This window comes from Nicotiana sylvestris, chromosome 11 (genome assembly GCF_000393655.2).
Source record: "Nicotiana sylvestris chromosome 11, ASM39365v2, whole genome shotgun sequence".
Classification (NCBI taxonomy): Eukaryota; Viridiplantae; Streptophyta; class Magnoliopsida; order Solanales; family Solanaceae; genus Nicotiana; species Nicotiana sylvestris.
In genome coordinates this window covers 1,033,230-1,049,254 of record NC_091067.1, presented here as the reverse complement: position 1 = coordinate 1,049,254, position 16,025 = coordinate 1,033,230, and the positions used below count along the sequence as shown (strand labels likewise).

Here is a 16,025-nt window from a genome sequence, read left to right as displayed (position 1 = left end):
ATTGAGAAAATTCCACAAAAATTCCCAAAAATGGCAAATAATTAAAAGAAAAATCTATTTCCTCCTGATTCTGTAGGAGTAATTAATATAGGGCAAAAATCACGTGCTCACAGCTTCCCCTCTTTGCTCGGAAACATAGAGAGTTTTCGTGCAAAGATAAAGTGAGCGGATACGAGCGATTTTTGCCCGTTTGAATTCTCCGTGAGAAACATTTTGAAAAATTTGACCGCACCCTACTTCCGAGGTTTCCTACATATCCTTGGCTATAAAGGAATCAGGTCAGTGTAGTTCGGGAAGTTTCGATAGCTGGAACTACCATGAAGTTGTGATTTCACTGTTGTTGTTGCTGCTGCTGCTTACTGAACTCCTTATTACACCATGATAAAATAAAAGAAGCTAGACTAAACTATGATCTAAACATTACAAAAATCCTATATATATCCTCAAACTTAATCTTGTGGTTCTTGTTGCCTTGTTGACTTGTATTCTCCATGTGAAGTTCCTTTGTTGCTGACTTGAATTGTAATCTGAGATGATTTCCCTTTTCTTCAGGTGGGCGCCTGATTACTGAACTTGAACCATCTTCCTTCGAACATTGCTGATTTCCCTTCGTTCTTCAGGTGGGCTTCGGATTACCAACATTTGAATTGCTTTATTCTCCAGGTGGCTCCTGATTACCGACGCTTGAATTGCTTTGTTCTCCAGGTGGGCTCCTGATTACCGGCACTTGAGTTACTTTGTTCTCTAGGTGGGCTCTTGATTACCGACGCTTGGATTGCTTTGTTCTCCAGGTGGGCTCCTGATTGCCGACGCTTGAATTGTTTTGTTCTCCAGGTGGGCTCCTGATTACCAACTCTTGAATTGCTTTGTTCTCCAGGTGGGCTCCTGATTACTGACGCTTGAATTGCTTTGTTCTTCAGGTGGGCTCCTGATTACCGACGCTTGAATTCCTTTGTTCTCCAGGTGGGCTCCTGATTACCGACGCTTGAATTGCTTTGTTCTCCATGTGGGCTCCTTATTACCGACGCTTGAATTGATTTGTTCTCCAGGTGGGCTCCTGATTACCGATGCTTGAATTGCTTTGTTCTCCAGATAGGCTCCTAATTACCGACACTTGAATTGCTTTGTTCTCCAGGTGGGCTCCTGATTACCAATCACTTGAATTGCTTTGTTCTCCAGGTGGGCTCCTGATTACCAATCACTTGAATTGCTTTGTTCTCCAGGTGGGCTCCTGATTACCGACACTTGAATTGATTTGTTCTCCAGGTGGGCTCCTGATTACCAATCACTTGAATTGCTTTGTTCTCCAGGTGGGCTCCTGATTACCAATCACTTAAATTGCTTTGTTCTCCATGTGGGCTCCTGATTACCGACACTTGAATTGCTGCTTATCCTTAAAACTGGTGTTGTTCTCTCTTGCTCTCCAGGTGGGCTCCTGATTTCAGCAAAATAGACAAAACAAAGAAAATTTTCTGCCCCCAGTTTGGTGGTTGGGCACATCTGTGAGTGTTAACTGAATCATGTTACCAAATATCACTAAGAATTTGAAAGCTAGATCCCATTATCCAGGAGGGTCCTGATAACTCCTAGTTAAACGACAGTTTTAAGTCTAAATTATATCTTCTAAAGGTATGACTTCCGCTAAATCTTGTTATCTAATGCAATCTTAAAGCTAGGTCTCATTATTCAGGAGGGTCTTGAAAACTCCTAATTGAATCCTATCTCAAGCATGCAAACTTTGAAGCCAACTTATATTCCTTTGGGATACATTTATGCTAGATTTTGCTACTCATGATTGTTTTGAATTTTAAACTAGGTCCCATTTTCCAGGAGGGTCCTGAGAATTTATGGTCAAACCTGTTTGGTACTTGTTTTTCCTTACGGAGGGTTTCTCTGAATCAAACGAAATTTCCTGCCCCTGTTTCAATCAAAGAAAAATCTTGTCAGTTTAAAATGTGGTGGTTAGTTTATGGCATTCTTGCTGAAGGTGGCCTCTCCGCTGCCTTGCTTTGCTTTGATTGGCTTCCCCGAATTGGCCAAGAACCGCTTGACTTTCACCCACATGACCTTGGATGACCCGAGTGTTCTATACCCAAACCGTTGTGTTACATCTCTGACCCATCTATCTGAACCTCCGTATCTCCCATGAAATTACTAAACCATTCCACACATGGAACTTTCGCTGACCCTTTGTGGATTCTCTGACCGTATATCTGGCGTGCTTTGGCCACATTGCGCTTCATGAAATTTTGGAAGTTGGTAGTGAGCTTTGAAATCCTTTATTATTTGCTTAAACACAACTCACATTGAAAATATTTTATAGAAGTAAACCCAAAAGAAATGAAATGCAATAACTTTGAGAGTTAGGAATAAGGAAGAAAAATCCAAAACTGTATGGTTGTTTGAAGGGGAAAAGGAAAAAAAAACTTATCTGAGTGGAGCAGCTGGTACCAATGATCATGACATGCATTTCGGATTAATTAGCCCAGCCTGTCCAACCAATAAACTTTCAATTGTCATACTTTATGCCCCGAGATCTTCAAAACCTAGTTTCTTCAACAAATCATTTACCCTGTTTGGCCTGTGGTGCCCTGAAGGGTTTTCACCAACAAGCCTCTATCATTTTAATTTTTCTCATCTTTTGTCGCCTTACGGTGCCCACGAGAGTTTTCACCAATAAGACTCTCTCATTTTTCATTTTTCCTGCTTAGACCAGAGTGTTTCCCCTAATATGAATCACCTCTATTTTCTTGACTTGGCATCTCTCAAAGACTGATCGGAAGGTCTTTCTTTGGACCGTAATGTGGGCTTTTGGATAGGGTTAGAAAGAAAAGGTATCAAAAGGCTCAAAACAACTCAAATGAGTTCAAAATTACAACTTTCGGAATCAGATTTCATACAACAATCACAACTTTCTGCCCCGGTTTCTTTGCCTTGGGACTATTGGATTTTTATTTTGATGGGACCGAACCGTGAGGCTGCCTACGTATCCTTAAAAGGAATCAGGTCAAACGTAGTTCATGACATAAGAATTGCTTTATTTTGTTGTGATTTTCTCTTTTCTTTTCTTTTTCATTCTCTTTTCTTCTTCTTCTTCTTCTTCTTCTTCTTCTTCTTCTTCTTCTTCTTTTTTTCTTTTTTTTCTCTTTTCCGTTAATTATCTTTTGTTCTCACATTTCTGAACTTTGCTACTAATTCCAAAAGAGGGGTATGAAAGGAAATTAATAGGGCCCAAAGGGGTAACAAAGAATAAAGTGTTTAGATAGCAGAACAAAATGTCTTCGTCATCCCAATCTTCAAAACATGCCAAGTACAAACAAACACAATTCAAACCAAAGAAATCATAAAACATATCTTTTGACTGCATCAGAATTGATAGTCATATCTATACATTTGCCTTCTATATCTGTTAAATACAAAGCACCATTGGACAACGCTCTCGTTACGATGAATGACCCCTGCCAATTTGGGGCGAACTTGCCTTTTGCTTCAGCCTGATGTGGATGGATGTGTTTCAATACTTGTTGGACCACTTCAAATTTTCGGGGACGCACCTTCTTGTTGTATGCTCCCGCCATTCTCTTTTGATACAACTGGCCATGACACACTGCTGCCAATCTTTTCTCGTCGATCAAATTCAATTGCTCTAGACGGGTTTTGACCCACTCATCATCATCGATTTCAGCTTCAGCGACAATCCGAAGGGTCGGGATCTCAAATTCCACGGGTATCACTGCTTCAGTGCCATATACCAACAAATAAGGAGTTGCCCCTACTGAAGTGCGAACAGTAGTGCGATAACCCAACAACGAAGGGCAGCTTTTTATGCCATTGCCTGGACCCTTCCACCATTTTTCGAAGTATCTTCTTTATGTTCTTGTTGGCTTCCTCGACTGCTCTATTCGCCTTGGGGCGGTATGGGGTGGAATTGCGATGCGTAATCTTAAACTATTGACATACCTCTTTCATCAAATGACTTTTAAGATTGGCACCATTATCTGTGATGATCACCTTTGGGATCCCGAACCGACAAATGATATTTGAATGCACAAAATCGACCAATGCTTTCTTGGTCACAGACTTGAAAGTTTTAGCTTCAACCCACTTGGTGAAATAATCAATGGCCACCAGAATGAACCTGTGCCCATTATATGTTGCTGGCTCAATCGGTCCAATAACATCCATGCCCCAAGCAACAAAAGGCCATGGTGCAGACATTGTGTGCAATTCAGATGGCGGAGAATGAATCAAATCTCTGTGTACTTGGCATTGATGACATTTGTGCACAAAACTGAAACAATCTCGCTCCATGATGAGCCAATAATAACATGCTCGGAGAATCTTCTTTGCCAGAATGTAGCCACTCATGTGCGGTCCACAGACTCCGGAATGTACTTCAGTCATGATAGTCGTGGCCTGTCTAGCATCTATGTATCTTAACAACCCAAGATCTGGAGTTCTTTTGTACAAGACTCCTCCACTGAAGAAAAATCCACTTGCCAAACGACGAATATTCTTTTTTTATCACCTGTGGCTTGTACTGGATACACCCCCATACTGATATACTCCCTGATATCGTGGAACCACGACTCACCATCAAGTTATTCTTCCACCATGTTACAGTAAGCATGCTGATCCCAGACCTGAATATGCAGAGGATCAACATATATAAGCTTTGTCCGGATGGTGCAACATTGACGCCAAAGTAGCTAAAGTATCGACAACCTCATTATGGATCCTTGGAATATGCCTAAACTCTACTGATTGAAACCGTTGACACAGATCATGCAAACATTGTCGGTACGGTATGAGTTTTAAATCCTGTGTTTCCCATTCTTCTTGAATCTGGTGCACTAGAAGGTCCGAGTCTCCCAAGACCAAGACTTCCTGGACACCCATGTCTACAGCTAACCTCAAACCCAAAATGCATGCCTCGTACTCAACCATGTTGTTGGTACAATAGAAACGAAGCTGAGCCGCAACAGGGTAGTGATGACCTGTTTTAGAAATGAGTAGAGCTCCTATCCCAATGCCTTTCATGTTAGCAGCCCCATCAAAGAAAAGTTTCCAACCAGGCTTTTCAACCTGTTCCAACTCATCGATGTGCATCACTTCTTCGTCAGGGAAGTAAGTCTTCAAAGGTTTATATTCTTCATCCACCGGGTTCTCAGCCAAATGGTCGGCCAATGCCTGGGTTTTCATCGCAGTACGAGTCACATAGATAATGTCACACTCCGTGAGAAAAATCTGCCACTTCGCAAGTCTCCCTGTGGGCATGGGCTTCTGAAAGATATACTTTAACGGATCCAAGCAAGAAATGAGGTAAGTAATGTAAGATGACAAATAATGCTTCAACTTCTGCGCCACCCAAGTTAGGGCGCAACATCTCCTTTCCAGGTGAGTGTACTTAACCTCATAAGATGTGAAATTCTTGCTGAGATAGTAAATGGCTTGCTCCTTCCTGCCAGTGATGTCATGCTGACCCAACACACAACCAAATGAATTATCCAAGACCGTCAAATACAGAACCAAAGGTCTTCCCGGTTCTGGTGGGACCAATACAGGTGGGTTTGACAAGTACCCCTTTATCTTATCAAATGCTTCTTGACACTCATCAGTCCACCTGACCACAACATCCTTCTTCAGCAACTTGAAAATAGGCTCACAAGTTGTCGTGAGTTGAGCAATAAACCTACTAATGTAGTTCATCCTCCGTAACAGACTCATCACCTTAGTCTTGTTCCTTGGAGGTGGAAATTCTTGGATAGCTTTGATCTTTGATGGGTCCAATTCAATACCTCGATGGATGACTATGAATCCCAGCAGTTTTCTAGATGGAACACCAAATGCGCACTTGGCGGGGTTAAGCTTAAGATTGTACTTGCGAAGCCTCTAGAAGAACTTTCTCAAATCTCTGACTTGGTCGGACTGCTTTCTGAATTTTATGATCATATCATCCACATAAACCTCGATCTTCTTGTGTATCATGTCGTGGAATATGGTCGTCATTGCCATCATGTAAGTTGCCCTAGCATTTTTCAAACCAAAAGGCATGACCCGGTAGCAGTATGTTCCCCATGGTGTGATGAATGATGTCTTTTTCCCATCTTCCTCATCCATTAAGATCTGATGATAGCCCGCATAGCAATCCACAAAAGACTCAATCTCATACTTGGCACAATTATCAATCAAATGTGGATATTGGGCAGTGGGAAGTTGTCCTTTGGACTTGCCTTGTTGAGATTACGGTAATTAACACACACCCTGGTCTTACCGTCCTTCTTTGGCACATGCACAACATTGGCTAACCAAGTGGGGTATCGCATGACTCGAATGACCTTTGCATCAAACTGCTTTGTGACCTCTTCTTTAATCTTCACACTCATGTCAGTTTTAAACTTCCTCAACTTCTGCTTGACGGGAGGGAATATCGGGTCAGTGGGCAATTTGTGAACCACCAAGTCAGTGCTTAGACCCGGCATGTTGTCATATAACCATGCAAAAATATCTTTGTGTTCAAATAATGCTTTAACTATCTCTTCCTTAATTTGCGGTTCAAGATGGACACTTATCATAGTTTCTCTGATATTATCTGGGTCCCCTAAATTGATTGCTTCTGTATCACTCAGGTTAGGCTTGGGTTTTTCTTCAAAATGGCTTAGCTCTTTACTAATCTCTTCAAAGGCCGCATCCTCATCATATTCTGATTCATCATCACACTCTATTTCTTGAATTATTATTTCAGAATTAGATTGGCTTTTAAGACTAGGCCGAAGATTCCTCATGCATGTCATGTCATTGAAACCAGCATAAAAAGAAATGTACAAGGAAGAAAAGAAAAATAAAAATAAAACTATCAGGAATGATGAAAAAGGGAAATTGCATTTCATTAAATTTAAAGGATAACAAGGTTTATACATCCAAACGAACGAAACATAGAATCTGAATTACAACCCTGGAATAATCCAGATAAACTGAAAGAAAATCAAAGCAAACTACCAAAACTCCTTCCGGGTATAGAGAGGAGTAGCTTCCCAATTGTTAAGCTTTGCACTTGGCCTGACAAATTGCATATCTGCTTTGCTAGATCCTTCTCCAACTTTCACCATGTTTACCTCGTCGAACAACCTCTTGAACCTTTCAATTAACTCTTTATCAAGGTCAACCACAGAACCGGGAACTGTTGTCACTGGGCATCTCCCAGCACCAGGCTTGACAAACGACCTGGAGAGACGTGGGATAGGCTTTGGAAGGACCCATGCCCTCTGTTTAACTTTCTAGCTCTTTTCACGTCTGCGGATGTGGGCTTGAATCCCAAACCAAATGTACCCAAGTTTTTAGGGAGAGATACCGACTGTATGATGCCTTGCAGAGATGCACCCAAACCCTTACCAGGTACAAAACATTTTTCAACATTTCAAAGGTCACCATGACTGATGCGGTTACCTTCGGAATTGAAACGCATTTCCCTTCTGGAATTTTCTCGACCGACACTATGTCAAAAACCTGGTAGACCCAAGGCCCCTTGTCGTCTTCAACCTCAATGAACGGAATAATGGCATCATTGGGAGCACACAAATTATCCTCGCCGTGCACAACGATTTCATGTTTATCTCATTCAAACTTGACCATCTGGTGCAGAGTAGACGGGACTACTTTGGTGGCATGAATCCAAGGTCGACCTAACAGCAGATTGTAGGAAACAGCTACATCTAGCACCTGGAACTCCATGGTGAACTCAACTGGTTCTATTGTCAGCTCGAGCACTATATCACCAACTGAATCTTTCCCTTCACCGTCAAATCCCCGAACGCAGATATTGTTCTTGTGAATCCTTTCATCATCCACTTTCAACTTGTTCAGAGTAGAGAAAGGGCAAATGTTTGCGCTGGAACCATTGTCGAACAATACCTGGGTAACCAGAGAATCTTCGCATTTCACCATAAGATAGAGGGCTCTATTGTGCTCAGTACCCTTTACAGACAACTCATTATCAGAAAAACTGACTCTGTTTACCTTAAATATCTTATTGGCTATCTTTTCCAAATGGTTCACTAAGATTTTGTCGGGAACGTGAGCCTCGTTCAGGATTTTCATCAAGGCCCGACGATGCTCGTCTGAGTGGATTAACAATGACAACAGTGAAATCTGAGCAGGCATATTTCTCAACTGCTCCATAATGGAATAGTCTTGCACCTTCATCTTTCTCAAAAACTCTTCTGCCTCTTCTTCAGTTACCGCTTTCTTTACTAGCACTGGGTTATCTTTGGAGGTCTTAGCTTATCTTAACTCCTCGGGGACAAAGCATCTCCCCAAACGAGTCAATCCATGGGTCTCATAGACTTCTTCTTTAACTTTTTTTCCTTTGTAAGTCACTGTCACCCGTTCATAATTCCACGGGATAGCCTTGCTGTTGACTATCGGTAACTGGGTTACAGGCTTGATAATGACAGGATCTGTGTGGGCACCCTCCATAATCACGACAGGCTTGTTCGCCACTCCTGGCACAACCACTTTTGCCCTTTCTTGTTTCGCTGCAACATTACTTGAGGACCCCTTCTTGACTACCGTAGATGGTTCACTGTTTGTACCGCTCAACTTGATCACTGATATCTCGCTTGTTGATTTCAACCAGCTTGACTTCGCTGGACCGAATCATCATGAAGGCTCCCCTCTCTTATGCATTATCTCGATCATATTTGTCTCTTGATGGGTTGACAACGAGTTCTGGTTGATATTGGGCGCCTCCAGAGCTTGGACTTCAATCCGACTTGTATTAATGAGCTCCTGGATAGCATTTTTCAAATGCCAGCATTTCTCCGTATCATGCCTGGAGCACCAGAACAATATTCACAGCTTACAGAATAATCAAGATTTCTCGGGGGAGGATTTGGCAATTTTGACTCGATCTGCCTCAGCATATCCAATTGTCTTAGCCTGTGGAACAAACTAGTATAGGACTCTCCCAATGGAGTGAAGGTTTTCTTCCTCTGCAACCTCTCGTTCTTAAATGCTTAATTGGGCCGGAAATCTGGTCTAGGAGGGTTTCGGTAGGATCGTGGGGGGCAGGTAGGTGTTTTGTGGGGCTGGCGCACGCCATTGTGCGTGTGCGAGGTTTTGGTTGTATGTTTGGGCGTGGTGGACAGAAAAATAGGGATCTGTGATAGATAGTAATGTTGGGGTGGATTATACGGGGCATAGAGGTAGGTTTGGTGGTGGGGTCGAGGCTGATTATAGTGGTGAGATGAGCCCTTGGGTCCGAACCAAGCTCCTGAATCAATCGTTGTCACATCCTCTTTCTTCTTCTTTCCGATTACTCCCCTAGTTCCATTCTGAATGGCCTGGGTAGTTGCCTTAATAGCCGAGTAACTCAGGATTTTATTTGATTTAAGCCCTTCTTCTACCATGCCACCCATCTTCACTACCTCGTTGAAGGACTTGCCTATGGCCGATACCAGATGGCCATAGTAAGTGGGCTCTAGGGCCTGCAGAAAGTAATCCACCATTTCGCTCTCTTTCATCGGAGGGTTAACCCTTGCCGTTTGTTCTCTCCAACGAAAATCGTACTCCCTGAAACTTTCACTAGGCTTTTTCTCAATCTTCGTCAGAGATATATGATCTAGAATGATCTCGAGGTTGTATTGGAAATGACAAGCGAATGGCTAGGCCAAATCATCCCACGTGTACCATCTGCTGTGATCCCGACGAGTGTACCACTCCAACGCCAAACCACTCAGACTCAGACTAAAGTATGTCATCAACAGCTCTTCCTTCCCGCCGGCTCCTCTCATTTTGCTACAGAAACCTCTCAAGTGCGCCACCGGGTCTCCGTGCCCATCAAACAAATCAAACTTGGGAATCTTAAACCCCACCGGTAGATGAACATCTGGAAATAAACATAGATCTCTGTAACGCTTACCTGACCTCCCAACCCCTGCATATTCCTAAAGGACTGCTCTAGGCTACCTAAACATCTCCTCTTGTTCAGGATTTTTAGATGGTTTCTTAGTTTCCACAGGGAGATCAAAACGAGGAGTGTAGGAATAGGGTTCTGGAGCTTTGAAAGTGGGCTCCGGGGGTAATATTGGTTATCATGGGCTTAGAATAAGGGTTCGCTAGAGGATCAGTGGAGTGTAGCGGGTGGGGGTGCCACAAAAACAGGAGTGGCTTGTGGAAGAGGGTATGGAATTGGTTTGGGTGGTGGAGCTTGTGGTATTTGGGAAGTAGTGCCCTGATAGTGGTGGTAAATGGGAAAGCTCGGGGATGAATCGGCCGCGGGAGGTTCCTGAGACTGAGCCGATGGCGGGACAAAGGCAAGGTTGGCGGGGTAAAGTGGTGGCGGGTGTCCTTTTACCCATGTTTGGTACATCTCGGCCATCTGTTCTTTCAGCTTATACATCTCTTCTTTCAAATTAACATCCGACTCTTCCCCCTTTCTCGAAGGATCGATAACACTCGCATCAAGTTCCTGGTTAGCCATTATCGACTTGTTTTTGGACCGGGTGTTGTATGGGTGAGTTGTCAGAATGCCAAACAAACTAACCACCTGCCTGCACTGATTTTAAACAACAAACTTGTTAGCGATCAGAGCTTAACAGATAGGCAACCGCACATTGGGGATGCAATGCACCTAAACAGTTAACCCTTTCTATTATGCATTTGATCGGCTGCTTGCGTCATCCCGGCTTTCCTTAATTTCCATTTGGCAACTTTTCTTTTTCCACTCTTGCCTTTGCTTGATTTCTCGTTGTTTGTTATCCCTCGTTTCTCTTTCTTGTTTTGCTACTATTTCCTTCCCACGACTTCTTGTTTTCTCTCTCTTTTTCTTTTTCTCTTTTTGTTTTTCTTTTTTTTCTTTCTTTTCGTTTTGGTTATAATCGAATCCTATGGAGATTGCCTACGTATCATGACCCCGCATGAATCAGACCAAGCGTAGTTCTGGGGGATAAGCGTAAAAATAAATAAAAAATATTTTGGGATTTTCAAATTTTCATAAAATAAAAACGTTTTGATTATATCGACTCATCATAAAACTAACAGACTCGAAAAGAGAAACTAACAAACTCCAACAGAAAGATGAAAACATAGACTCGAAAACAAACTAACAGACGAAAATACAGACTTAAGTAAAAATCATGAATACATCAATGCCTCAACTGCTCCCGGAGCCCGCGGGACATCAGTCGGTCTTGCCACGAGCCTACGCACCAAATCTCCTTGGAGATGATAGAGATCCCCCATTACCTGTCGGACAAAGGTCATTACAATGGCAAGAAACTTGGATCTTGTCATGTCTTCACACTTACTGCACTTCATTGTGATGTAGTCGGCGATCCTTCTGACCCTTTCTCTTATGATGCCCTTTTCTTGCAACAAACACCCAATCTACTGGGTCCTAGCTTCCAAAGTTTGTTCAATTATAATTTTGTAATGATAATTACGAGACATTACAGTTCAAAAATACAGGAATATCTATTATTACATAACTTCAAAAAACACAGTAAGGCTAGAAAATTTACCTCTAATCACAAGTAATTCTATCTTCACAAACGTGACACTATAAAAAAATCTTTTATAGAACTGTTGAGCTCCTCATTAATCTAAATGGCTTTGGTTTGAAAATTGACAAATAAAAGAATCCTGAACCTAAAGTAATTTTAACTGTTAAATCTTAGACCTAATTTTCCTCTATAGGCTACGACAATTTTGGTAAAGCTAAAGAATCCTAAACCTAAGCAATGAAAAACACAACGTTGATAGACCCTAAAAAAGACAGTTTCATGGTTTTCCCGTAAAAAAATTAGTGAACCTATATTTAAACATAGAAAAAAAACTAAATCTAAATAAAGAAGAGACACATCAACAACAACAACAACAACAACGATCCAGTATAATCCCACAACTGGGGTTTGGGGAGGGTAATATGTACGCACACCTTACCCCTACCCCGAAGGGTAGAGAGGCTATTTCCAGGAGACCTTCGGCTCAAAAGAGCAACAGGAGCCGATATATTAGTACCATAAAAATGCATAATAAAATACCAGCAATATAAGAGATATGAAATACAGAATACGAAATACGAAATAGATGGTTGGTATAGTACAACTAGCAGGTAAAGCCCTGCATCAATAGACGACCAATGACATTCTTAGTCTAACTCCTAACTGGCTAGTCTCACTCTATTGTGCTGTAGAAATATTCACAAGTTTCCCCTAACCTACAACCTTAATGCTCGACCTCCATAATTCCCTGTCAAGGGCCATGTCCTCAGTAATCCTAAGTCGCGCCATGTCCTGTCTGATCACCTCTCCCCAATACTTCTTAGGTCGCCCTCTACCTCTCCGCGTGCCCACTACAGCCAGTCGCTCACACCTCCTCACCGGTGCATCAGTGCTCCTCCTCTGAATGTGCCCGAACCATCTGAGTCTTACTTCCCGCATCTTGTCCTCCATGGGGGCCACGCCCACCTTCTCTCGAATATCTTCATTCCTAATCTTATCCATCCTTGTATGTCCGCTTTGGGACTATGTCCTCCTGATGCATATGAACTCTTAATTAGTTAAGATACTTGGAAGGAAGATTATATACAAATGCCAAATCTGCACGTAGTATGAAGTGCCAAGTTTAGGATTAAAACAATGCCTACACTCTTAAGACCATTTCTCTTTTTGATATGTAATTCACTCATAAGATAAATTACAGCTGATTGATTTAAGAAAGAACTACTTGAGTCAAATAAAAAAGGCCTAACATGAAGCAAAAGATATGAACTCGCCTTCCTTGCTGTATAGTGGTGAACAGGTATATTTAGTTCAATGCAGAATGTCAACAGCTTCTGTTCGGAATACTTGTCAAGCTTTTCTTTTACTTCCATCTTTTTTTCCTGCAACTTACGATGATATAACATCAAGCATTCTAAAAGCTCAATCATAAGATAATCAATGAGATACATTTACAACCAGTACGACCAAGCAAGCAAAGAGAAGGTTAATGTTCAAAGTTTCCCAAACCACCATCGCAGGTATGAAAAAGCAAGATATTGGATAGTCATTTACTCATCTATGCATCCTTTCGCAACATGAGATGTCCATTACCTCCATTTCGCGGAACACAGAGTAAGGAAACTGTGAATTGGTGTTCTCGATCTGAGCCTGCAAAGGACAAGAACTATAAGCGAAAAGAATAAAATGTTGAACAAGCAAGACGAGATGAGAAGTGAATATCATTCTATCGGGTATAAGCCGCTGACTAGTTCCATAAGTGGAGATCAAGTATCATAAGGAATAGTCCTAATCAATTGTCGGTAGAAGGATCGTGCGAAATGCTTTGAATCATCATCATTGCCAGAAGAAAGAAGGAAAATCCTGAGAAATCCCGAGTATAACAAAATGGTAGAGAAATCACGAAAGCTTTGAATCCAATGCATACTATCTGGTAAATATTTCTCATAGATAATAAAACTTTAACTGCTTGCTGGCAAAGAAGAAAAGTACCATATATTGCCATCTCAAAGGAAGAATGATATGGCACTCGTGTGGAAAATATGCCTCTTTAGAAACTTGTGACCCAAAAAAAAAGGAATAAACCATTTCTTTTCATAAAGAAATACAAACTTTTCATGGAGTGACGCTGCAAATGATTTCATATTTTTCTTTACATCATTTTAATTCTCCACATTGTTTTGACTAGCGAATGAAGAAAGGTAGACTAACAAGATGGCCAAAATAAATGGCTTTAAAACCCACAATATTTGTTCTCGAGTAAAATGACATAAGCAATTTCTTCAAGATAAAAGAAATAATTGCAATTTCTCCACACTTCACTACAATTTTACCTAGATAAATGGATTGCTGATAGAAAATAGTAGAGAACCAACAGCCAACTCATCCCAACTGATAAATGTTGTGTTGTCACCAACTATTTTCAAAAGATCCCTATAACTCATGCCAACTGATCAAAGTTGGGTGGTCACCAACTATTTTCAAAAGATCTCCACAACTCAAAATTTCCTTTCCTACTTTCAACTACTACCCCATCTATTTCACTCTCATATTTATCGATTTAACCACCTCAACATTTGCAAAATCTGTTAAGACATGCAAACAATGGATGCAAGAGCGTATTATATTAAGCTGTCCTTTTAAATCTTGAAGAGATACCTTTATCCGCCTATTGTTCCACTTAGTAATACTTGCTATAGTCCTCCAGACCTCCATTTCCTCGACCTTCTTGCTTAGCAACTTCCACAGGCAAGGAAGGGCGCCAAAATCAGCAATGCGCTGAGTTATGAAGATGGTTGACATTAGTAAAAAATAAGGCAATATCCATGTCTGACGCAGTTACGTTTTAGAAGAAGATCGAAAGAAAACACAAAAATAAAAAATCTGGTGTAGCCTTTGCACAGTGTGCTCATTCTCAACAATTTAGCACATTGAAGGAAGGATGATGTTATAGTAGCTTAACAGGACAGCATAGGAAACAATTAGTCCTAAGACACTGGTAAATTTGCAAGGGTGAGTCAAACTTTCTTTCCCTTTTCACAGTTGAGATATGCAAGATGTGTACAAGGGGCACAATCCATCAACAAGAAAGTTGCAGCAAAAAGAAAGCTGCTTGAAAGAAAACTCTTCAAGTATCAACTGAATTCTCTTTTTATTTTTCCAAGAAAAGGCAAGTACCAACTGTATTCTCATTTCAATCAATATCACATAACTTCAAGCTCATATTTTGCAAAATAAACTCAGCAAAAAGCACCTATAGAAAAGAAAATAGCTTGTGATACAGACCTCTCCATAGCATCTTAAGAGAATTGTGAAAGTAAAGGCCCCAATTGGGAGTGTAAAAGCACAATCTTTAAGCATGTGAAGATGTTTTCTTGACTAAATCTAGACAACTCCAAGTACTTCTTTTCTTATTCTATTTTTTAAAACTCAAGGACAACTCCAAGTTTCTCATTACCAACTTGCTTACATAGATATTTTGTCCCGTGGTCGTATCAATATCTAAATAGGCTAAGTTAGAGACACTAAGAATTAATGACCCAAAAACTCGCGGTCCAGATGGCAAAGAACCTGCTTTCACACAACACACTTACAGAAGGAAGAACCTTTAAAAACTTGTTTGGGAAGCTTTACCAAAATGGGTTGGTTCTTCGCAGGCCATTAGAAAACGCAGTGGAAGCTAGGGTGGCCATTAGAAAGGCGGCGGAAGCTACGGTGGTAGATGCAATTGAAGCGATACAAGATTTCTTCTCTGATTTTCCGATAAAGAGTTAAAGACCAAGCAACCAAAGTTTCATATGAAAGGCACAAGTGGATGGGAGAAGTTCCATGAAGCTGGAAATGTGGGAGGAGCAGTCGGGGTGTGTCGATTCTATGCACAGGATTGAATAACCATTTTGATTTAAGATGCAAAAATAAAATAATATTGGTCCATATGTTTACTGCATAAAAAAGCACAGCATTAAGACAACCGCTTTAAATAGATGTACATTTAATTATGCTATTGACTACTATTACAATACTAAATAAAAGTAAATTAATCTTATCCACAAATCTCTAAACTAAGAGTAGCTCCGTAGGAAATAACAAAAACTACATACCAAATGTAACATGCTAAGGTGGCGCAGCTGTACAGAGGAACCGACCAAATCCAGTAGTGAATGAAGCACACATATTATGGGATTTAAACCTGTGACTTAAGGTAAGTAACCCCTTTGCCACTTTTCCAGAATATTACTCATTTTAAGGGGATTCACCAGCTTATAAAACCAAAAATACTAGTTTTTACCCTATTACCATGTAATTTTTCAGTGAAGATCACTCAATTGAAACCCCCTTCTATAAGCTACCTACACTTCTGGCACAATGTTGTAGAGTCAAAAAAATGAACGGATAAGAAGATTATAGTTTGAAGTTGATTCATGAACATGCCGAATTATCTTCTCAATACATATTGTTTAAGATGTTTCCACCTTTCAATCATTTTATTTTATCTCATCTCATTCCTTTCTTCATTGGTCCATC

General features: G+C 40.9%; 1 protein-coding gene across 4 annotated transcripts; it reads right to left on the bottom strand.

Moving 5' to 3' along the window:
* Window positions 1–12,049: 12,049 nt before the first annotated feature.
* On the bottom strand, window positions 12,050–15,649 carry LOC104234093 (DEK domain-containing chromatin-associated protein 1-like). 4 transcript variants are annotated; one of them, XM_070162772.1, is made up of 5 exons: window positions 15,602–15,649; window positions 14,160–14,279; window positions 13,095–13,151; window positions 12,776–12,883; window positions 12,050–12,534 (listed from the first exon to the last, which is right to left on the bottom strand). In XM_070162772.1, exons 1-5 carry the CDS (start codon window positions 15,611–15,613, stop codon window positions 12,496–12,498), a joined length of 336 nt encoding a protein of 111 aa, XP_070018873.1. In that variant the 5' UTR covers window positions 15,614–15,649; the 3' UTR covers window positions 12,050–12,495. The 4 variants fall into 4 exon arrangements, with proteins under 4 accessions (XP_070018873.1, XP_070018875.1, XP_070018874.1 ...); XM_070162774.1 differs by lacking the exon at window positions 15,602–15,649 and adding an exon at window positions 15,095–15,397; XM_070162773.1 differs by lacking the exon at window positions 15,602–15,649 and adding an exon at window positions 15,135–15,397.
* Window positions 15,650–16,025: the final 376 nt, after the last annotated feature.